At 49.5% G+C, this 23,366-nt stretch overlaps 1 protein-coding gene across 2 annotated transcripts; it reads right to left on the reverse strand.

The window, feature by feature from the left end:
- Window positions 1–5,429: 5,429 nt before the first annotated feature.
- On the reverse strand, window positions 5,430–22,803 carry NPM1 (nucleophosmin 1). Of its 2 annotated transcripts, XM_045828940.1 has the most exons (11): window positions 22,637–22,803; window positions 20,467–20,546; window positions 19,770–19,889; window positions 19,348–19,441; window positions 18,917–19,023; window positions 18,738–18,805; window positions 12,720–12,777; window positions 11,244–11,327; window positions 10,499–10,600; window positions 8,427–8,501; window positions 5,430–5,786 (listed from the first exon to the last, which is right to left on the reverse strand). In XM_045828940.1, the coding sequence occupies exons 1-11, from the start codon at window positions 22,692–22,694 to the stop codon at window positions 5,748–5,750; spliced, it is 885 nt and encodes a 294-aa protein (XP_045684896.1). In that variant the 5' UTR covers window positions 22,695–22,803; the 3' UTR covers window positions 5,430–5,747. The 2 variants fall into 2 exon arrangements, with proteins under 2 accessions (XP_045684896.1, XP_045684897.1); XM_045828941.1 differs by lacking the exons at window positions 5,430–5,786; window positions 8,427–8,501 and adding an exon at window positions 9,407–9,744.
- Between the last annotated feature and the right edge of the window lie 563 nt (window positions 22,804–23,366).

A 23,366-nucleotide genomic window follows, 5' to 3' on the forward strand; every position in this document is an offset into this window, starting at 1 on the left:
GTGTCCATCTCACAAATGAGACTGTCACTAAAGTGAGACTGACCAGAACGCCCACTCAAGGGTATACACTCAGGTCGGGAGGCCGCACCTTTGGGCGCTGCCTCGAACACGGAAGCACCAGAGCGCCCGCGACTGTGCCGCCCGTCTGCACGCCCTGGTGAGGACCATGGTGGCGGCACACTGGCGTGCTACTGAGTGACGCCAGGGACACCGGGAAGGCTCTGAAGGCTTTAGCTGTTATTTTTTATTTTTAAAAAGATTTTATTTATTTATTTTTAGAGAGGGAAGGAGGGAGAAAGAGAGAGAGAGAGAGAAACATCAATGTGCGGTTGCTGGGGGTCCTGGCCTGCAACCCAGGCATGTGCCCTGACTGGGAATCGAACCTGCGATACTTTGGTTCGCAGCCCGCGCTTTAGCTGTTATTTTTAATAATATTAATTATGGTTTTTGGGTTATTTCCACATTCATTTCTTCACTCCATGAAGTAGGGAGGCAGGGTTGTTCTTAATTTATGGTCGAAGAGATTGCTTAGCCAGAATCTTTTTTGACTCCAAATCCCATTTTACCTTTTTCCCCAACATTCACACCCCTGCACCCAGTTTCCTCGTACCTATGCAACAGACATGTGCACCTTAAATGTTCTCAATTTATGTTCACATGGCACTTGACATGCGCCCCTGTGTCCGGTTGTCATTTCTCATGAATTCTGTCACTCTTTATCGGGGTCCTCCTGGGTGTGAGACCCTGGCTAAGGGTGGCCCAGTTCCCTGCTCTAAAAAACACTTCAGCTGGGGAAGACGGCCCGTCGGCCGAGTGTCATCCGTGCAAAGGAATATTCCAGGCACAAGATGCCCAGTGCCTGGAAGCAGCAGAAGGCGGGGCGACAGGTGGGGCTAGCCAGGGGAAGGGTGTGGCAGGTGAGGGTGCCAACAGCTCATGGCGGATCACCCCTTGTGGGCCCCCACAGGCCCACAGGTAGCCGGCCACAAAGGCCTTTTAAAAAGCACTATTTACATGAAGTTTTTAAATGTATGCTTTAATTGTACCTGGGAGGAACTGGACATCTGAGGAATGTTTAGTTGCGCAAACACCTTTTCTCAGGCCACGTCCCCACACCCGCCCCCGGTCCCGCGTGTAAACCAGCCTCGTGGCTCCAGATTCCGGTTTCACGTAGATCACACACTATTCAGTTCGTGTGCTTTCGTGTCTGGCTCCTCTTGCCCGGTATGTTTTTGCGATTCACCCTTGTCTGTCTGTCGCCTTTACCCAGCCATTCCTCTTTGTTACCAAGTCGTGCTCGGCAGTGTGGACACGCCAGGCTGTTTGGCAACCTATCGACGGCTTTACAGCTAAAGGTCAGAACGCGGTTTTTAAAAACCACTGCAGGTGAACTGGCACCGTGCGGTAAGGGGGTCAGCGCGCAGGCGCTTACACTCTGGTGGGGGGTGGGCATGAGTTCGGTAGCTCGGACTAGGGGGCCGTGTGTTGGGTTGGTGCCGGCGCCAGCCCTGCGCCTCACCCCTGGCCCTAGGCTAGGGAGCCCCATTTCCTGCCGAGACTCGCATCCGTCAAATCCCCGGTTGTCTCCAGGGGACTCGAGAAGGTATGCTGACCGGCCGCCCACTGAATGTCTTGTTTTGCTTACTGACTAATCCGCAGCCCTTAGAACTTCGGGACACGCAGTACACACGCCCGAATGTTTAGAGTCTTCCTCTCTCTCTTTCAAGTGAGAGGAAGTAACAGCACCAGGATCTGAGTCTTGTGTTCTGCGCCCCCCACCCGCCCCCGCCCAAGGGTAAGGCTCACAAATGTGAAGTCTGCAGAGCACAAACATTTTTTTTTAAGAGGCCAGAAACGCCAGCCTAGGAGCAGAAGACAAACGCAGCCTGCAGGTCTTCCCCAGGATCCAGGAGTTTAGGGAGAAAAGTACATACACCCCCAGCAGCCCAGGCTCTGAAACTCGTCTCAGAACCAGCGCTCGAAGCTTTCTCAGCGTTAGAGCAGGGCCTCTGCTGCCAGGCCTGTGAGTCAGAGCGCGCCTGGCTCCTTGGTGAGCGCTGGCGGGAAGGCGGCCTCAGCCCTCTGCAACAGCCTTAACCCCGCTATCTCCAGAGCCCGGATCACCCTTGAGTCACAGGCTCTGTGCGTATCTGTGACCCTCAAACCCTTCTTCTCAAACAGGAACACCTCCCCCCACCCAAGCTACTAGTTGTCCAAACGACAGCCACTTCTGCAAGCAGTGACACCCCATGTCAACCCCTTCCCATCCCTCTCCTGATCCAGGTGGCACGGCCCCATCTGCTCCCCGCCAAACGGCCGGAGTGACCTGTTCTGTTCTCACCCGTGACCTGGCCTCACGGGGGAAGACATGGAATGACAAGCGGCGTCTTGCTGTCAGCCACCACGTGCACCTCTGTCCCCCAAATGCTCGTAGGACTTCCCTCTGGCTTTGTCCCCAAAGGGTCTGACCCGATGACCCACCGAGTCAGCTGAACAGTGACAGTATCAACGGTATGGGCATCGCCCTCACCAGACTGCGGTCTCTACCCTTCCCTTCTTGAAAGGAACCGGCGCTCCGTTCCAGGTCTGAGAAAATGAAGATAAGACCCGACATCAAAGCCCCCTGGAGTCTCCCTGATGGCAGGAGCAGGCTGGAAGGGGATTCCCGTGGCCACAAAGATAAACACAACGCGAAGAAATGCAAACACACAGCAGTCTGAGTTCAGGGCACTGAGAACTCACCAGTGGCTTTCAGAGGCTGCTGGGACGTGAACCCATCATTCTGAAAATTGCTAAAACAACAAAACATGAAATGCTTCTCAGAGTGAGGTACGAATGGAGGCAATGCAAGTGGGGATTTTAAAGAAAATGCCTGCAGAATAATAAGTGGTGTTGCTAGAAACTAAACCACTGAGGAACAATCTCGTTCAGCAGTCTGGCTTGAAGGAATCTAGTTGAGTCGATCAGCAAGCTCTTCACAGCAAACGCAGGCCCAGCTCAACCAAACCCAGTCTTCCTGGTAGATGCGCGACAAATGCCCCAATCTGAGAACGAGCCGGCTTCTCCTCCAGCTCTCCCTACTACTAATCGAAAAAGGTTAATACTAGGATCGAAGGGAAAATAATAATTTTCCTTCTTGGTCTTAGAAAAACCTTAAACGCACGGCCATCCGAGCCTGACCGGTGTCCCTGGGCAAAGGGAAGTCAGCTCTGGAGAAGGCGTTTCCTAAGACACAAGACCGGTTCGGTTTCCCGCCACCATCGCACACACTCGGGCTGAGGTCTAACAAACGACTCCTGCTATGAGTGACTGGAGGAACAGCGAAATCTTACCTCCTGCTTAAAAAAAAAAAAAAAAAGCCCAGCTGGAACTTTTCCCAAAGATGGGCCCCAGTAGCTTTGTTTAAGGAGCACACACACAGGACGCCCAGGAAGGCGACTGCGAGGGCGAGGAGTCTTCGAGCTTCCTGCGTCCTGGACGTGCCCGGCAGCCCTCGCGGAGGGAGGGTGTCACTTCTCCACAGAGCAACGAGGGCACTAAAAATGTCCAGCCTATGCATTGGCTGTGACTTTGGTAAGGACACTTCTGTCTGAACACCCGTGGCGACAGCCATCACCCGCCACACCCGCCACCACGCACCGCGAGCCGCTGCCCCGGAGAGGAGTGACTCGGCTCGAACGTGGTTCTCGGTGGCTCGGACACCAGTCACGAGCCAGCCCACGGGCAGGCTGGTTTAGGGTCTGGCTTGGGACTGCCCTGTCCATTTGGAGATGAACTTTTAGACTTGAACAAAATAATCGTCTTTTAAAATGGAGGCACCTTCCAGGGAAACACGCTCCCCTACTGAGTCTGTTGAAATAAAAGGTACAAAGAGAGAAGCTGCAAGGGCAGAGGGTGTCCCACAGGGAACGGAATCATCCATGAGAACTCAAGCCACGCGCCCGTAAGAGGCACCGGACACCTGGGAGTTGGGGCGGGACACAGAAGCACTGCCCCCCCCAATGACAGGGCGCTGTGCTCGGGCACCTCGCAGGTACAGGCTGAGGCCCGCGGACCACAAGACAGGTGTCTGAGCTGCACCGCCCGGTCCCCGGGGCCACCCTCCTCGACAGAAAAGACAAAATAAACAGGCCGAGAAGGGAGAGGCAGGAAAATGAGTCAGCAGTGTATGCGATGACAGAACCCTTCAGGCTCCAGAGTGCACATCCCCTCAGGGACCAAGGACGGGCACCGGAAGCCACACATTTGAGGACAGAAGTCTCCCACCTAACAGGTTTAAACAGAAGGGAGTAAGGAGAATCTTCCAAGGAATCAAACAGAAGACCGAACAAGGAATGGGAGTTCCGACAGGCCACTGAAATCACCCCCCAAAATTGCCCAGACTTGGAGGGCTGTCTCTGGGGAACAGACCTGGTCTAGCCAGGGCCCAGAACAAGGCTCTGCGAACACATTGTAAAATCTCGGAACACCTGCAATGAAACAATCTTAGCACTATTATAAACAACCCACTCTAGCCACATACAAAATACATGAAAATGGCAAGAGACTAGGCTAAGAAAGAAGGCACACAACTGATTCTAAGATTCAACCTACAAGGTAACATTTAATTTTATGTCAAAAAACAATTTTTTTTTTTTTTTTTTTGCCCTGGCTGGTGTAGCTCAGTGGATTGAGCGCGGGCTGCAAACCAGGCATTGCAAGTTCGATTCCCAGTCAGGGCACATGCCTGGGTTGCAGGCCATGACCCCCAGCAACCGTGCATTGATGTTTCTCTTCCTCCCTCCCTTCCCTCTCTGAAAATAAACAAATAAAAAAAATTCTTTAAAAAATCAATTATTTTCCAGATACACAGACTCAGGAAGTATTTCTGCCCACGTCACCAGGAAACCACTGGAGAGCACACAGGAGCAACCAGGAGTCTGATCCCCGGCCATCGTGCCCTCGAATCACAGCGAGCAGACGGAGGGGCAGCCCCTGAACGCCCTTGTGTGACCCCAGGACAAACGAACTTTGCTCCCAGGGATTTCCGCTGCTGCTGTTGTTGAGGGGAGGGGAAGGGGAGGGGGCCTGGGAGGGCAAACAGAGAAAGTGGGACCAGAGATCGTGTTCTGGCCCGTGTGAGAAGGACACTGCCGGCTGTTCCCACATGCCAAATTTTCCTCAGGGCGAGCAAAGGCTGGGACAGACGGACAGAAGTCCTTCGGCAACGCATCAGCACAACAGTAACTATTATCAGGAGGTAAGACGGGATGAGTGCTGAATGCTCACAATGAAAAACAGACTGTTCAACGGTGAGCAGAGTAGCTGTTTTACAGAGGTAAGGCGGGGGCTCTTCTCATGAGATTTTCGGGAGGCCGTGTGACACTTTCAACTATGCACGTTTACCTCTGACCAAGTATAAAGAGAAATAATAAGAAGAGAAACAGTGCTACTTTATTAAAATACTGAGTTTATTTCACATGTATATTTCTGTCTCCCCACCGTTCCCATCTGTCTGACCACCGCTACTACTATGGCCTATCATAACATTCCATACATACTTAAAACCAAGCACAGGGTGGAGTTCCATCTTTGAAAACTAAACAGGCGTTTTGGACAACACATTCTTGGCAATGGGACCTGGACAACATTTATCAGACACGGTAGGGGAAGTTCTCACTCTGCATTATAAAAAGGACAGCCAGATATCAACTGTTACAGAAATGAAACAAGACGGAAAATTTTAACAAACTGTTTAAACTATTTTCTTAAAGAGACTTCCTCCACTGCCAGAGATCTTGAATAGCCTGGAAAAAAAGAGAAAGAAATGTGGTTAAGAACCGCAGCACTTCAGACAACCAATAAATTCAACCCCGTCTCTCTGTACGGGTCAACGCATCCATTTTTCATTCTGCCACCAAAAACGTTCCCTCTACGTAATTAAGAATTTCAAAAAAATTTATAGTCTGACACAATCTTCAGTACTTCAATTCTGACATAACATCGCATGACTCTGTGTAAGCGAAGTCAGTGTGGGGACACAGCCGGCAGCTCAGACGTCTCTCCTGAGGACTGGCCAGGGCCGGGGCTGCCGGCTTAGCGAACACGAACACGGGACACGAACACAAACACGGGACATGAACACGGGACACAGCTCAACACTCTCGCTTCTACCCCAGCGCAGGTCCATGGGACACACACAGAAAGCTGCTTATCTGAAATGACATCTTTTCCTGTCATTTTTGTATTTCCCTAAGGGTGTGGGATTGCAAGTTCCCCGTTTTACAGAATTTGCTTACAACACCCCCCTGTATGTTCTTTATACTGTAACCCGGGTCTTCAGCGCACACACGGCACACAGGTGGGGCGCGAGCGGGCTCACGGCCGTGAGCGTGGCGACCCCCCGTTCCCGAGCCCCCCCCATCGGTCACCGCGCTCCTTCCCACAGCGCGGGACTTAACCCTCCTGCCGCCCCACCCGCGCTTGCTCGCATGCTGGCCTGCTCAGAAACCACCACGCAAAATCCCAATCCTTAGGTGGTAAAAACCCATCTTTCTGGAGGAATGTACCAAACCCCTCAGGGGATACACGCAGCATCACCTACTTCAAGTTGGCATTCCTCTTTGTGCTCATAAAGAGCATTCTCGGAGGGAACAGACGGTGCTTCGCCAACTCTTCATAAAGAGCCCAGCGAGCCCTTCAGAAGCGACGGAGAGCCTTCAGTGCGCGAGCTCATCTCAGTGACGCCGAGAGGACAGTCTCACGACCTCCGGGGCCGAGGTCACAGCCGAGTCCGCCCGACCAGCCAGCCTCAGGGCGACCACGGGCCACACGGCACACAGGGCCCCGGAGCCTTGCACGCTTTGCTTCGTTCCCGGACGACACCGTGCGCACCTTCACACACCCACCCGAGTCTGTACCGGTGTTCTCTCCGCAAAAAACTGTCATTTTTTCCAACTCTTCAGTCAAGAATTTCTGCAAAAAATTTGCTGTTTCTCAAGTCCATCTGGAAGGGATTTTACTAGCCAAATCCTCATAAGCAACACATTTTCACAAGGAAAACTGCACAAGCAATGGGAAAATTTTTATAGTGATTACTTGCATCTGTAGCTATGCCGTAAAAACGTGAGGCATTTAGTTTTGATAATCTCTGTAGTAGTAAATTGAGCCATTACATTTTTTACTATTGCAGAAATTTCATCCTGGCACTTAAAAACACACTTTCAGTTTTGGAGTTGGAAAATACTTCTGTTAGCGGTGAGTTCGGTCACTTTTCAGCTGGAAGACTGACGTTGCCCTGTATGGAGGGCCTTGCAACTTTATTCCTTCCATCTTCACCTGAATTCTCCTTACTCAAAGTTTCACTCCGCCGCTTCTTTGAGACAAGCTGAAGAAAACCCGGGCCTCTCAGGCTCACCTGTCGGTCCATGCTGGTCTGTAGGACTCCCCACCATTCTCAACACCGAATTAAACGCTGCGCACTGCAGTCTCAGACTGTTTGAAAACTGCCAATTACTCAGAAAAATGCAGAATTTACAATTGCATTTGGGGGTTCAAACAGACACAGACACACAGACACAGACACAGACGACCACCAAAAGATTTGAAAAGGCTGAATTTGAGCCTCTCGTGGCCACCCAGTCCGGTCCAGGCTGGACTCACAAGCCACTGTGAAGAGCTAAACCACTGAAAGGGTGTCAAACCGAGAAAAAGTGTTGCCGCTTAAGTGATTCAAATACTAAATATCACAGAAACAGCTGACAAATTTGTTTCTTTCTTGAAAAAAGCTGCGAGACCCGGGGACCCGACACAAACTAAGTGCAGGGTGGGTCTGGTCTATTCATGATGCCTAGCAGCCCTGCGTTAACTGCTTGTTCGTTTTACACTCAGTAACTGTAAGATGGTAAAAAGTAATGCATCCATTTCCTTTTGACAAAATACCTTCAGGTGTCAGGAACAGAAAATCTAAGAACTGACTCAAGCTAAAAATATTGAGCGTCAATCACAATTTGGCGTCTCGTGTCCACATTCAGCGCGCCAGGCTCATTTCGGCAAACGTGCCTCCCATGAGCCGTATGGAGAACGTGGTCTTGCTCGGCCAGCTCACAGGGAAGCGAAGACCAGGCCGCCCCAAGCAGCCAAATGGAGCAGCAAGGAAAACCACAGTCCACTTCCTCAGCCAACATAATACCAGATGCAAAACGGACTTCAGAAACCAAGAGATAATCTACCAACTATGTAAAAGCTGGGGAAAATATACTAAAAAAGTTGCCTTCTCAAGTATCTTCCAACTAAATTCTTCAGTGTTTCTATATATTTAGTCTGAAGTATTGTCTATGGTTAGGAACCTTTTAAAAGAGCACAACACTTAAAAGAGACTGAAACGATCACAATAAACCACAATAAAAGAAGTGACTTAGGTCATGCCTTGAGAAAAGTCAAGTTACCTCCTGGTCAGTCATCCGGAAGCAATTCTTCACATAATTGATGAACTTGGCTTCCACTTTGGGAAGGGAGCCGCCCTGTGGAAACAAAAGCAGGGTGAAGGGTAAGTACTTGAACACCGTGTGTGAGCTACGATGAAAGCCCTCCTAGTTGCACGCCATCACCTGGCTCGTCGGTTCATTCCTCACCCCTTCAGTTCTGCAAAAGTACCGAACACCTCTTTCTCAGGCCCGGAAGGACCTGCTGAGCAACTGTGAGAACCCAGTCCTTCCACGGCACTCCCACCCGCAGGCTCACCAGTTCCAACCCCCCCCACCCAGCCCCTCTGTAAATACAAAGTGTAAGCCACGCTTCAGGCTCTTCAGGCACTCCAGTGTCAGCGTGACTGCCCACCACACTACCTGGTCGGCCAGGTTCTTCACCCACACCCGCACCCGCCCAGAATCAAGCACAGAATGAACGCACACCCCGAGGAACATACAGACCAGTGACCAAACCCATCCAGAGCTCACACTTCAGTGCACACACCAAGAACCCAAGTCCAGCACAGAACCTGATGTACTCCTGGGAGTTCACTCAGGGGTACATGAATGATGGACAATAACTGATGTTTCCACAGTTGGCTAACCTCCACCTAAAGCCTGGCATTTCCTTCGGTTATGGGCACGAGGAAGAAACCAGTAACAGTATTAACACCAAAGCAGCACAACCACGGGATGTTCATCACTACTTTAGAGCCACTTACAGTACCACGTATATCACGCTTGTCTACTATTTTGATGACTAAAGTTTGATTTCCCTTGTACCTTCAATCTTTTTATGCATTTTGGAGAGCCAAGAAGGCGTCAGGAATGCCCAAGGGACCATGGCATGAAACAGGCTAGGGATCAGGTACAGTACCTGATACTTAACTGCCTCCATCACCTAGAAAATAAACCTCGCTACAATTTCCAATTTTAAATTATTGTCACATACATTCTGATTTGAGTCATTCAAATATTTATTGAGCAGCTAAGGAGATACAAAGGTGTTTAAAACATGGTAAAAAAAGTAAGGCGATGAAGAGCGGAAAGAAAAGTTCGGGGAAGCACAGCGGTCAGAGGCAAAGTGCTGCAGGAGGGCGGGCGTGGGGGGGGGGGGGGCGCGTCCAGCCTGGAGGGGCAGGCCGAGCGGCCAATCAGGAAAGGGGCCTGAGATTAAAATGGAAGACGCCAGTCTGGGTTGCTGATGGTACTCAGTATGGACTACATTTCTCTCCTTTTCCTCTTTCCCCATCTTTGGACTTAATTTACCAGTAGTGCCCAGGGTTGTTCAATGTTCCTGCAATTAAACCAAGGAGACAGGACCATATTAAAACACGGGGGAGGGTATCTAAAGGTCATTTCAGCACTGTACGCAGGGGCTGAAAATAAAACAGCCACACGAGGAAGGCCTACAGCAGCAGAAAAGCAAAATCAAGAAACACACCCTGGTTCTGAAGTGTCATTTCCCCAGTGGGCTCACCACCGCACAAGGAAGGCAGCCTACCGAGGCCAGGAGAACCCGGGGAGCACGGGCACAGCCGCAAACTTTCTCTTGCCCCCACACCCCCACTCTCAGTAATTGGGACCTGAAATTAGTCTTGTTCACCCAGTCACAGCTTCCCTGAAACGTGTGAATGTATTTAAATCAGTCCCCCATAACCTCCACGCCGAGTCCCCTGAAGTTAGCTGAGCACCCGCCAAGGAAGCGGCACAGCGAGGGCTACTCCTCGTCTCACGCCCCCACTACTGAAGACAAAAGGAGACTCAACGGACGCCTGTCCATCACTCAAAAGTTCAAGCTGTAACCAAACGTACTACCCGGTGAAAACATGATATGAAAGGTGAACAGAAATGATTCAATGGCTAGAAAAAGTTTGACTACTGAGAAATGTTTTGTCACTCCAACACCAAGCAGCCAAAGCCTCGGCTTCTCCAGCTGTTTCCATTTTTTAAGACTCCTGCGCCCTCTACTGGTCCCGTGGCACCCTACAACCCGGAGACCAGGCGAGAGGCCTCCCCTCCTTCATCTTCTTAAAGGCCATTTTACTCACTTTTTCTATACTTGCTTGCATTTTTGCTTTAATGTCTTCTACAGAACTAGGTCCTTTAGGTGTTTTAGGAGTTTTTTCCTGTTTTTTGAAGGATTCTTGACCCTGGGAAAAAAGTTGCAAGTTCAGAAAGTTTAAAGATACAGCTCATAATTAAGACCCACCCCACCTAGATGTTCTCCATGAAGCTAATTCTTGCAACCCCTCCTGGTACAAACGAGTCAAGACCCAGAGTTCCGCTGCTGTCTGAATGACTTTTTGTTCTTTAAGTCATTCCTTAAAAAGAGGAACAGGACTATGTGGAGCCCCCAATTGTATCCACCCAGGTCAGTTCCACACTAAAAGGAAACCGGCAGGCTCTGAAGAAGAATGAATGTCAGCGCAGCCTCATCACGCCCGGGGCCACCCCAGAGCCCTCCAATGACCCGGGCACCCAGGTGCTGGGGTTCTTTCAGGCTTCTTCCTGGACTCTAGCCCGCAGCCAGGGCCGGGAAACTCTGCACCGTGCAACAGATTTACCTTTCAACGAGGCAAGATCCCTTCTGGGAGATAACTTTGTATCACAATAAAAGGACTGCCAGTTGGCTTTCTCCCCAGCTAGAAAGCCAGCAACTACGCATGTTACATGAATGACAGCGACCACCAACGAGCACATTTCAGGTCGGATTTCAGACTGCACTCTTTCACAGTAGACACTTCACTTCTCCAGTTCGTCCAAGGACGCCTCTATTTGTAGGTTGCCACTTACTTTTGATCTTGGTGTTGATGGTTTTGAGTCTTTCCCATTCTGGTTGGATTTCTGTGCATTTTTGGCGGGAGTATCTCGTATAGACTGTAATTAAAAGTTCATTTTAGTCAACACATGCAGACATACCAGTGTACATAAAGCTGCCCCAACCTGGTTAAGAAAAGCGGCTGTCAGACTAAGATGGAAACAATCATTTTGACAGAAAGTTGCAAAAGGGCCAACAAAGAGGGAGAAAGCGCTTGAAAGTAAGCCACTCCCCACTACTAGGGGCATCAGACAGCCCCACCCAGGACCAACTTCAAGCACGAGGCCATCATTTACATCCCCCCACCCCCAAGCCAGCTTCCGTTCACTGCTGGAGGCCGTCCAACAACCGACCCTTGACACAGTCGGGACGGGTGAGACGCGTCTGCACAGCAGAGGCGGCTGTGGCTGGGTCTCCTGTCTCTCTCTTCCTGTATGCCTGTCCCTATTAGCATCAGGTGGTGAGATTTTTGGACACCTGTGCTTGTAACAAAAAAACCTTGCATGATGCCTCTGATTCTGCATGAAATGACTTGCTGGCCACTAACTAGAAGCCCCTAATAATCCTAATGCTGCCCACTCCCCCCACCTGGAAGGTTAAGGGTAGATTTAAACTATGGGCAGACCAGCTGCCAGAACGCTGGAGGAGGCCGTTGCTAGGAATGCTTAAGGAGTCACCATTCAAAAGCTCAAGATTTATTAGAACCACTGCCTTTCCCATGCCCTGGGCAGGAGCGGTTATTGATGGGACCAGGTAAATAGAGGAGGAAGGAGTTCTAATTTAAATATAATAATCTTAGTACATGGAAACATAACATGGCCCCCCCAGATATGTAGTTAATAGATCTAGGCAAAAAATCATTTATCTAATTTAGACAATCTAATTTCTATAAACAATAACTAATTTTTAAATCACTCCATGTACCCCTTTAATTTAGACCAATCTATAGAAACTTAGTAGATATTTAATTATAACCAGCATTTAAAAGTTTGTGCCCATATAGCTTCGTTGGCTAACTGATTAATGACCCTCTTGGTCAAAACCACCTTTGTTTAATGTGGTTGATCTGTGGGGCTTCCTGTACTTTTCAGTTATTTCTTTAATATGATTGATTTGTAAAATCTGTGTTTTTTGAAATTATTTCTGTGGTAATCGTTTTTGTTTTAATAATCACATTATGTACTGAAGGTTGTATAACCCCCCCCCCCATAAACATAAAGATTGGTTTTCCTCGGTGAGCCAGTCGGGTCCAGAGAGCCTGGCTGTCCTCCGGCGCCCCACCCGGTGCCTGTCTCGTCTTGCCTGAGCTGTTCCTCCTCCGGGGACGCGGGGACCCGGCGAGGCTGGACCCGGCCGTTCACTATAGAACGAGTGGAAAGCACTAGGAAATTGCCCTCGCTTCTGTTAGCAGTTGTTCCCGGCAATCCCGTAGCATCATACATCCTACTTACTTTCTTTACTGGAGCTTTTTCTTCAGCCTCTTCATCCTCAAAATCATCATCATCATCACTACAAATGAAATAAGTCACTGTTACTCATTCAATGCACCGACTCCCATAAAGACTCCACAGAAACTGGCTGAATCTACACGTTCAGTCAATTAAGACATTAAGAGCTTCCAAACTGTGGGAGGCGAAGAGAATCAAAAACCAGGATCCTGAAAAGACACGCACGCTCATGTCCGAGGCGCCACCATTCACGCTGGCCAGGAGGTGGGAGCCCCCACACCCATCCGTGGATAAACGGGTAAGAGGACGCCAGGCACACACAATGAGGATCCGTCTCGGGGGAACCCTGCCACGTGGGGGGAGGCAGCAGGGGGAGCGGCGCAACGGGCGTGTTTGGTGGGCCCGGACCACGGCGTCTGAGATCTGTAAACGGTGTGAACACGGCCAACACTCCTGAACTGTATATACACTTAACAGGGTTGTGTTCTTTGTAACTGAAATGCTAAAGCAAATTCTTTGAAGATGAAGCGGTTGAATACAAAAATCAGTAAGTAATACGAGAACTTTCACACACGCACAGCTGGAAACCCCCTTCTGCCCCACCCCATCTTTACGGTGACGGTGTGCAGGGTGCCGAGACTGTTCAGAGGGGACACGGGTCAAACCAATGGCGCTGGGACAGCCTGGCGGCTACGTGCAAAAGAATGAAGCTGGATCAAAGAGCTGAGTCCAAGAACAAACTAGAAACAAGCTTTTAGACTCAGCAGTACTAGCTTAGGTAGGACACCAACAGCATAATCAACGAAAGACACTGGACTCCAAGAAGAAAACTGAGAGGACACCAAAAGAGAGTGGAAAGACAACCCACGGAATGGGAGAAAATATTTGCAATTCTTATCTAATAATGGATCTGTTTCCAAAGAATAAATATAAAGTATTCTCCCAGCCCAATAATATAAAACGTAAAGACCAGTACGGGCATGCACTCCAGCACTGACGAACCCTCCACACTGTGCCAGGACCCCATTAATAGAAACACCCAGAACAGACAAGTCCATTAGAAAATCCCATCACCGGAGAAGCCCACGGCAGCCTGCTTCAGCCAGTAGTGACGCTGGTTGTTTTAATTCCTGCACAGACCGGTGACACACTGGCCAACGCAGTTCTCTCCCACATCCTGTCAGCCTAACAAAACGGGAGCGACGTCACTGGTGTGCAACCAGGAAACACCCATCTTCCCAAGACTGACGTGTAGTCGGCGGTTTTAACTGCCAAGCAAGCCCCCGGTACAGGTAAAGCCACACACAGGTCATTGTCAGAGGTGATTTTCGCCCATTTCGGCCTTTAGAACCCAGTCCCGCCCGCCTTCATACTAAAAACATGATGGCCAGTTCTTTAAAACTACTGTCATAAAAGCTGCTTTATTAGAATATTCCCTAATAAAACAGGGGAAAGGGTATTTATGGAGAGGACCACACATAATGTCAATTTTTAAAAAAATACTTTTTTATGGCGGGGAAGGGAGGGAGAAGGGGAAATCAGCACATCAGCGTGAGAGGGCACCGCCCTGCTCCGATCCCACGAGGGGCCGAACCTGCAAACCCGGGCGCGCACCCCCACGGGGAACCAACCCTTTGCTTTGCGGGACGACGGCCCGCCCACTGAGCCCCAGCACTCAGGGTAGCACTCTACCTTGGAACGCACCAAGTGGTCCTCAGATTGCTTTCGTCAAGAGCAGTCAACTCACCTCAGAGCGCACCTACCCAGCCCCTAGACAGAACCCCTCGTTCCCTTGGATTTCGTGGGTTCCAAGTTTTCTTGGGACCATGGCCTGTAACTGCCACGTGATTATTCCAAGTAACGGGCCTCGAGGTACCTTTTCATATGTTCACTGCCACCCGACCAGTGGCATTTCCATCTCTAATACTTGGTATCCTCTAGGCATCCATCAACTGTCCCTCCCTACGCGTACACCTGCCTACGCTTTCTTCTGACCTGAACACGGATTTGGCCTTAACATCTCCAGTTCTCACCCCCCCTCACTAACCTAAAGACACTTGAGAAGACATCACTACCTTGTTCTCACGTTCTAATAATTGTCTTGCACTGAGCATTGCGGTTACATCAGAAATCACCCCCGTTTTAAAGACAGGAAATCTTCCAAAGCCCAAGCAGACCAAGACACCAGTCAGGTTGCACTCTCTAAATCAGGGGCACCCAACCTTTTGGCGTCTCTGGGCCACAGGCCACGGTCAAATACACAAACGCTAACGAAAACTGAGCACAAAAAGAAAAGGCCAGTACATAATTTTCATGATATCCGCCACCTCAAATAAGCAAAAAAGTCCTCACATAACCCTGCTTCCACAGCGGCCCTTTCAATAACCTTTTAAAATTGTCAAGCAGGCCCCAAGTTTGTGATCACTAATACAGAAAATCTGTGTATCTAAGCAACAGAGCATCACTGATTTTTTCTGTTTTGTTATAAAAGAGGGCAACATAAAACCAGTGGGATGTCTGACACTGTGGTTGAGAAACCAGTGCACTAGTATCTGATTTAATAGAAGTAGCTGCAATTCTCAGTGAGCTCCTCAAGGGGCTCATCAGATACTTTGCTTCTAATTTTACCTCGCAACTCAGGCATGTGTCCTGACTGGGAATCGAACCGGCAACCCTTTGGTTTGCAGGCTAGCATTCAATCCACTGAGCCACACCAGCCCAGGCTCTTTTTACCCTTACTGTGTTACATTCTTGAACATAGTTGCTTGCAAACGTAGGAGCTGCCAAACAGCAAGGACATGAGTGAAGCCTGACCGTGAAGCAAGGCATATTCGTCTCTGCGAAGATCGGACTCATGACACCCCAGTAATGAGATATGGCCAACAACTTCTTTAAGTTGAATGTCAAAATGTAACTCTATGCATTCCATTTGAAAACTGGCAGGTAACATTTATGTCGACTGAAAATGGGGCTGCAAATGTAGCAAAGTATTATTTTCTCAGAAATGTTGAGATGTTTTCAAATTCTTTTATCAAATCGAAAAGCAAGGCTGCATATTTTTCACCGTTCACAGGACTGTGTTTAGCCAACCTGTCGAAATGCATAAAAGCTGCTTGTCTTAATCTGAGCTTGCCACGCACTCTGGTTTCACTCGGAATGCTGTTATGGCTTCAAACAGTATTAAGTTGGTTTTCACCTTCAAGATGCATGTTTAACTCATTTAAATGAGCAGTTAAATCCACTAAAGATGCCAAATCTGTAAGCCAGTTTCATCATTGTCAAGTTCCAGCACAAACTGGTTTTCTGATACCACAAACAACTTGATAACATGCCACAAACCTAAGATCTTTTCAGCGTTTGGTCTCTACTTAGCCATCTTCCTTCCGAACAGTAAATGACGCTGCCCTAGTCAGCATCAGCACTGCTAAGGAATTCCTGGGACTGGGGGTGATTCGATCCCTTGGCTCTCAGGGAACTCGGTCTTGACGATGATTTGCATGCTATCCATTCTAAAGCTCTTGCGCATCCCTCTTCTCGCTGCGCTGTGCAATGATGACACTCCATCGAAGGTGAGCTCTGGGCGGCGGCAGCATTGTCTTGTATCAGCTTCACCAGTCCCTCTCTCTCACCTACACCACTGGGGCACCACCAGTAACTGCACCAGGTATGTTGACAATGGACAGAGAAAATGGCTTCAATGCATTTTTTTACTGCTTTGCATAATAAATCTTGATTTGTGTCTTTTCATGGCACTGCAAAAGCCACTTCTTCAGTGACATTATATTCATCATCAGTACCCCTGATAAGAATGGCAAGCTGAGCTGCATCATCCATTGCCAAAGCATAAAATTTAAAATTAGCAGCTTCACTCTCCAAACTTCTTTCAACAGATTTCCAATTTCTTCAATTCACCTGACAAAGCCTGGTGAGACAAACTGATTTTAGAAATACCCTCCCTTTTCAGGGCAAATTATATCTGCCATGCTTCCTCCACATTGCTTAAGAAACTCACCATCAATGAACGGCTTTGATTTTTTGGCTACTGAGTATGCTGCCGCATGACTCGCTTTCACAACACCTGCCCAAGCTGTAAGTCTCTGAAAAATTTTTTGTTAAGACAGACTTTTTTCAGTTGTTATTTTGTCTTTATGAAACAATCCTTCATCTGCAATCCAGATTCAATCTGGAACCACGTTTTTTGCATATAATGCCGCTTCAAATTTGTCTTTGAAAGCTCGCATAAAATGCCTACAAGTTAAGCAGAGCGCCCTACTATGTGCCATGACAAATAAGCAGTCATCTGTCCACTTTTCACTGAACAATCTTCCTTCATGTGTAATTTTTCTTTTGTGGTGTTTGTTTTTCTTGACACAGTATGGAAGCCATACTGGGCTTAAAAAAACAATAATAAATTAGGAACTTTGCTCACTTTTATTATGAAAATTAACTGACAGGGAACTAGAAAGCAAGGTTCGGGCCCTTCCCCAGCTCTCGGCTGCCGACGCAGGGCCAGGCGGAGGGCCGACTGTAAGTAACGGCAGGTGAGGCGTGGAAGGACCTTCCATAACCAAACCGGGATGCCTGCCTGACTTCCAAATAACACGAAACACCCAACGCTGCGATGGTAAGCGGAGATATTACTGATAATCGCTGCCTCTCTGAGTCACCGCAAGCACGTGTGACAGCTGACAGCGTCAATTCTACCGTCTACGCTTGAAAGGTGACACACTGGACGCCACACACGCCATACGACCGAAGCCACACTTGTACACAAACAGCGAGGACATGTACACTCATTATACTTGAATTACGACACACGATCACAAAACACCTCAACGTTTTAAGTAAATTTGCGATCTTGTGTTGGGCCACATGCGGCCTGCAAGTCGCACACCCCCGGCTCGAAAGCCTGCCTGGGAAACGTTGCCAAAATCTCAGTGACTTTTGTGCTGCTGGACACTCACGCATAAACCCACACAAGGCTAACCTGAAACCACCGAGGACCACACAAACTGAAGCCTAATTCAACTCCACGTGTCACACGGATTTCTCGTTTCTGCCCCACACCCCCCTTTTGGTGCATTGTTTTAATTCTTACTAATGAAAATACCCTAAAAGTAGTAACAATCAAATACCCACTATACTGGGTTTGTTAAGTTTGACACCAACTTCTTTCAACTCTTTCATCCTTTCCCTATTTTCTGCCTGTACCGTCACGCTCAAAGGGCTGTAAACACGCCACCAGCCAGTCAAGGCAGTAACGGAAAAACCCAACTTCCATGGGTGCTCGCTAGTGAATGTGTTCATTGAAGTCTTTGAGTCTATGCAAATGTTTTCAAGAAATAAATACACACGGATCAACCTGGGAACTCAAAGACAAAGCTGACGGACAATTACAAAGTCAAAGTTACTGACACAGTTGCACACAGGGAAGGTTGGCTTTGAGTGGTACATCATTCCACAGTAGGCATGTAACTATTTCCCACGGCCTGGCTTAGGCCAATAAACACACCAAACCTTCTTTCCAACCAAATTTTAAATTCTCCATGGAAACCCTGTTCTTTTGAAAAAATCTTATTTTTCTCAGTAAGGGCCAGAGACCCACGGGCCAAAATCTCCCACCCCCTTTGGGGGGGGGGCGCAGATTTGTAGGCAACACATTACACAATGCACGCAGCTAGAAGCTACTCAGATTCCCTTTCCACCCAATCCTTCCGCCACCAACCGTCCAGCATAAAACACACCAGACTCATTAGTGTGCAGTAACGTGTCCACGGCAACCCTCCTCAGGGAAAGGTACCCACTCAGACACATCTGGGAGAGCCTTCTGAGAATGCGCAGTGCACCGCAGCACTCGAGGGCTCCCGGCTCCAACGATACCCTTGACCTCAGCTCCTTCACCCCAAACCGACAATCAACGACCAGCACCCTGTATCGCTCACTTCCACAGTAATAGTCCGGCAAATACTTTTCTTAATACTCACCCTTACAACCATGTCAAGTTTCTACGCGCATACTTACTCTTCATCATCATCGTCGTCCTCATCGTCATCCTCATCATCTTCATCTGCAGCAAGTTTTACTTTTTTCTGTAAAAAGAAAACCAGGACAAAGACAGACAAAAAAACCCCGTGAGCAAGTGCTGACCCCCATCAGCGAACTAAAGGCCAGCATGAGGCCCCGGGTCAGCCCCGCCGCACCTGTGGGACCTTGCTGCCGCTCCCGGGGGCCGAGCGCTTCCCCGACATGCTGAGGAGCTTCACGTCCTCCTCCTCCTCGTCTTCCGACTCCGCGTCCTCCTCCACAGCTGCAAGGGAATTCTCTGTTAGCCGCCGCGCACTCCAGCTCACCCGAGGGGCGAGTGCTCAGAAAGAAAAGTGCCAATATACGGCGAGTATTTAAAAACAGATTCTACTACAAAAAAGGGAAAAAATACAGCAAACCACCTAAAATTTTCTAAAAGGAATCGTGAGGCCGAATCCTCATTTACTAGGTTTTAAATGCAAAATACCAGTCTTTCCTAGTTATAAATCACTCAAGCCCCAGTGGAACATACTGTAAAAGATAGTTCAGTAGAACAAAGTGACCACATACAAGTTAATAAACAGCGTAACAAATAAAAATAACATACCTACTAAGTGCTGTCCACTAATATGCACAGGCCCTGAACCACACTTCAATCGTAAGACCACGGGTGGTGTTATTTCAAAGCCACCAAGGGAAACCTAAAAAGGGTAAGTTAAATGTTTGGTAAAAAACCTGTTCACAAATGTTTCCATTAATAGGATGACAGGCAAATCCACAATCTAAATAAACCAATGAACCTGTTTTTCCACCCCACACATACAAGCAGCAACTCCCACGTTTGAGAGTTCACCGTTCACTGTCACAGCGACCAACAACAGGTGATGCAGCTGTGACTACAAGAACCAAGCCGAATCCCCCCAAAACAAACCAAATTCCCCCATCTTCCTGGTGTGACCCAAATGACACCTACCCCAACGCCAACAGGATTAGACCTCGACCTCCAATCCCCAGCGTAAGTGCCCTTACCGTTGGCTGTACGGACATTTTCAAAGTTGCCAGTGTTACTTTAATCGGACTGCCTTCGTAATTCATTGCTTCTGCTTCCACGATGTGCAACTCGTCCTTCGCACCAGCCCCTAAACTGACCTGCGAACAGAAGAACGGTACCTCAGCCCAGGTTTCCACTATTTTACAAGCCCCCTGGAAGTCCTCATGGTAAAAAAAAGTTACGAGCTTTTCACCATTACCACTGATAGAAAACTAACTTGTGCCCAGCGCGGTCTTCCAGTTTTACGGGACCCCGACAGCCCGTTCCTCACATCCAGTAAATTTGAACAAATGCACAAGAAAGGAGGCTGATGACAGCTCTCCAAGCCACCACCCATCACCCACAGTACAGACCACCTAACATGTACGGACCACTTACAAGCCGACCAGCGGGCTACGGGCTAATCTCTGCAGGGAACCAAGACCCGTCACTGCCGTAAAGGACTTCAGAAGGCAAACGCAGCATATAAATATGCAAAGTTGGACAGCAGTGTGACCGGACTTGCGTGTGACTACCAAAGGGGTGGTAAGGGTGTCAGGCTTTGTGTCACAGGGTATAGGCCACACTCAGTTATAAACACACAATGGCAAAAATTAGTATTAAAGCCACAGACGGTAAATAGGAGCTAAGGCTGAAGTCAGGAAAGGGGGAGTTTATTTGGAAAAGTGTAAGTACCGTTCGTAAAGATAACTGGTGCTCGTTTTCATCATTATCCACCTTAAAGTGATAGTCTTTGTCGGCTTTGAGTTCACAGCCTGTAAATGAAGGGAAAAAGCAAATGTCACAGGAGAAAAAATAACACTGAAACTTCAGTGTGGGCAACCAAAACGGTCACATTTAACTTGTGAACTAATTTCTCACTGTTCTACCAGCAGGCCTCTCTTCCCAGATTTCTTTCACAGGAATGTCTGGACCGACCAGGTCACAGCCACACCTGCCCTGAATCCCACTGTCCGGTTACACTACATCCCTCTCCACCACACGGCTGTTACTGCTCTCAGGCGGGAACGGGCTCCAAGACTGAGTACACGAAACGAAACGAGTACTAGAAACCAAACGTAAGGTGGCACGTTAATAAAAACCCACTATTTAAAAAGGCCGAATCACCTACTGAAACTCCCAAGAAAAGTATTAGAAACGAGAACGATTACACCAACACCTACATGAACAGCTTGTGTTTACAACAGAAAAACTGCAAATGTAGAAGAACTAAAACTTGATACTGGGCAACATTTTATCTCGGAACAGAATGACGCACATTAAATTATGTTCAGAAGTTATGTTTAAAGCAAGACTAGGCAACTAGGCATACCCTGAGGAATGTTTCCAACAGAAGCGGTTAAGAAAATACCTTGATAGGAATTGATCGGAAACCCCAGCTGTCAAAAATGGCTAGGAATAAAAGCCTCAACGTGCAGTGCAAATTTCCTATTCCACTTATAAACAAGTTGTTTTGAATACTGTCAGAATAAAATTTTAATTTAAATGACTCTATTTAATTACCACCTAACAGTTACTGGCATACACATGCGTAAATGTTATCACTCAATTAACAAACTCAGCATGGTATATAAAACAAAATAAACTTGGGGCAGAATTTGCAGTTACTTGAAAGCCTACCACAAAGAAATGGCTTGAACAATTAAGTTTATTGAAAACCAAACCGCATCTCCCCTTAGGGTGGAAGGTACCGGTCCTGGGGTGGGAGGACCCCAACACCTTGGTACAGTATTACTACAGTACCAGATCCTATTGACCCAAATGGAACCTCATCACATTTCTCACCTTTAAGAACAAAAAGTTGTTTGCTGGATGCCACACACAGGGATCACCCCCCCCCACCCCCTCAAAGTCATTTATAATGCACCAGCTCTGGAGACAAGAATCGTGGTTTAGATTTGATCTCTATTTATTTACCTACAAGCGCTACCTTCGTTAAGTCACGTTGGTTCTCTGAGCATCACAATCGCCATCCGCCTAGTGGGCCATTTCCAGTCCACTGAGGCTGAGCAAGGGCTCCATAAACGAGGGTTGCCTTCAGAGGCGTTAAGTCCTGAACAAAGACCTTCACAACTCGGGCGCTACCAGCCCTTTCACCTAACATTTCCCGCCCAGCAGCCCCAATGGAGCCCCGAGATCCCAGGGAGATCCCAGGCTCGGGGGTGCCAAGACACCGGCGAGCCCCGGATGTAGCGCCCACACCCCCTCCTTCCCCCAACCACGTGGCAACCACGTGCTCCCAGCGCTGGCGGCCTCTACACGCCAGGCCGCGCCTCCCCTCCCCCTGTAACCCGCCGAGGCACTGGGACTGCCCGTCCCTGTAACTCCTGAGGCCCGGGGGGCAACGCCAGGCTCTACCCATCCTCTCCTCCAGAAAGAAGGCCCATGCCTCCCACCGCGCGCCCACTCCACCTCCTGCATCAACCAGAGGCCCAGCTCCCGAGACCCCGGCCGAAAATCAGAAAGCAGCCTACGAACTCACACACCCGTAAGAAAAAAATGATGCCCGGACCTCTACAGTGTGCTTCAGACAACGCCGAACCCCGAGACAGTCGGTTCCAATTTACCTCCAACTCTGGGCCTCGGACCGCTCACGCCCCAGGCTTCAGGCCGCCCCTCCTTCCCATCCCTTCGTGCCGCTAGTTCTCCCCTCCTGATTCTCCATCCCTTAGGCTGCAGTCCCCCCCGCAGCTCGCTTTCCAATCCCTCAGGTCTCCAGACTGCCTCGCTTTCTTCCACAACCCTGGCCCCGGCCGGATTCCCGCTCCACCCCCACCCCGCGCGCCCACCCCACCTCAAAGCCACCAGGCCCTGCTCGGCCTTGCTCCAACCCCCCAGCAATTACCGAAAAGGTAGTTCTGGGGCCTCAGAGGGCTCATATCCATGTCCATCGAATCTTCCATGGGGTGGTAGCACGCACTTAGGTGGGAGAGAAGGCGGACGGAGGTACGCGACTTCTGTTCCGCAGAACAGACACGCAGGACGGAATCGCACCAGGGAAAGGACGCGGGCTCTCTCCGTGTATATATAGTACCTGAAGATCTCGCGATATCTCCCAAAGTCCCGTCGCGGCGCGCGTGCTCGGGAAGTCCCCCCCCTTCCCGCACGGTAGCCCTCCCGCGCAAGCGCTCTGCAACCCCACTCTTTCCTCGCCCCCCACCTCCCCCAGGTGCTTCGCGGGCTCCCACCGAGCACGCGCCCTACTAGGCAGGCCCCACCCCTCCGCCGCCGCTGCCGCCGGTGCGCACGCGTGATTCCCCCCGGTAGCGCGCGCCCCCTCCCCTCCCAAGCTTTCCAGGTCCGGGCGCAGGGGGCCTGACGCCGAGAGCCTGCGCAGCCCACCCTGCAAAATGGCGACGACAGCCCCCGGCTTGGAGGAGGAATGCAGGGCGGGCCGGTCGTAAGCCGGAGAGCGGCTCGGCTCCCCGTCCTCCTTCCCCTCGTGCCTCGCGGGCCTGCAAACTGGCAGAACCACTTCAGGATTTGTGACGTGCCTAAAGGCCTGGGCTCGCTGCGTGTGGTTTTTGCAAAGTTAGAGCTCCAGGCGCCAGAGTGCACTCCGGATTATTCTTTGT

This window comes from Phyllostomus hastatus, unplaced genomic scaffold (genome assembly GCF_019186645.2).
Source record: "Phyllostomus hastatus isolate PE091 unplaced genomic scaffold, TTU_PhHast_1.1 phas_contig_150, whole genome shotgun sequence".
NCBI classification, from domain to species: Eukaryota; Metazoa; Chordata; class Mammalia; order Chiroptera; family Phyllostomidae; genus Phyllostomus; species Phyllostomus hastatus.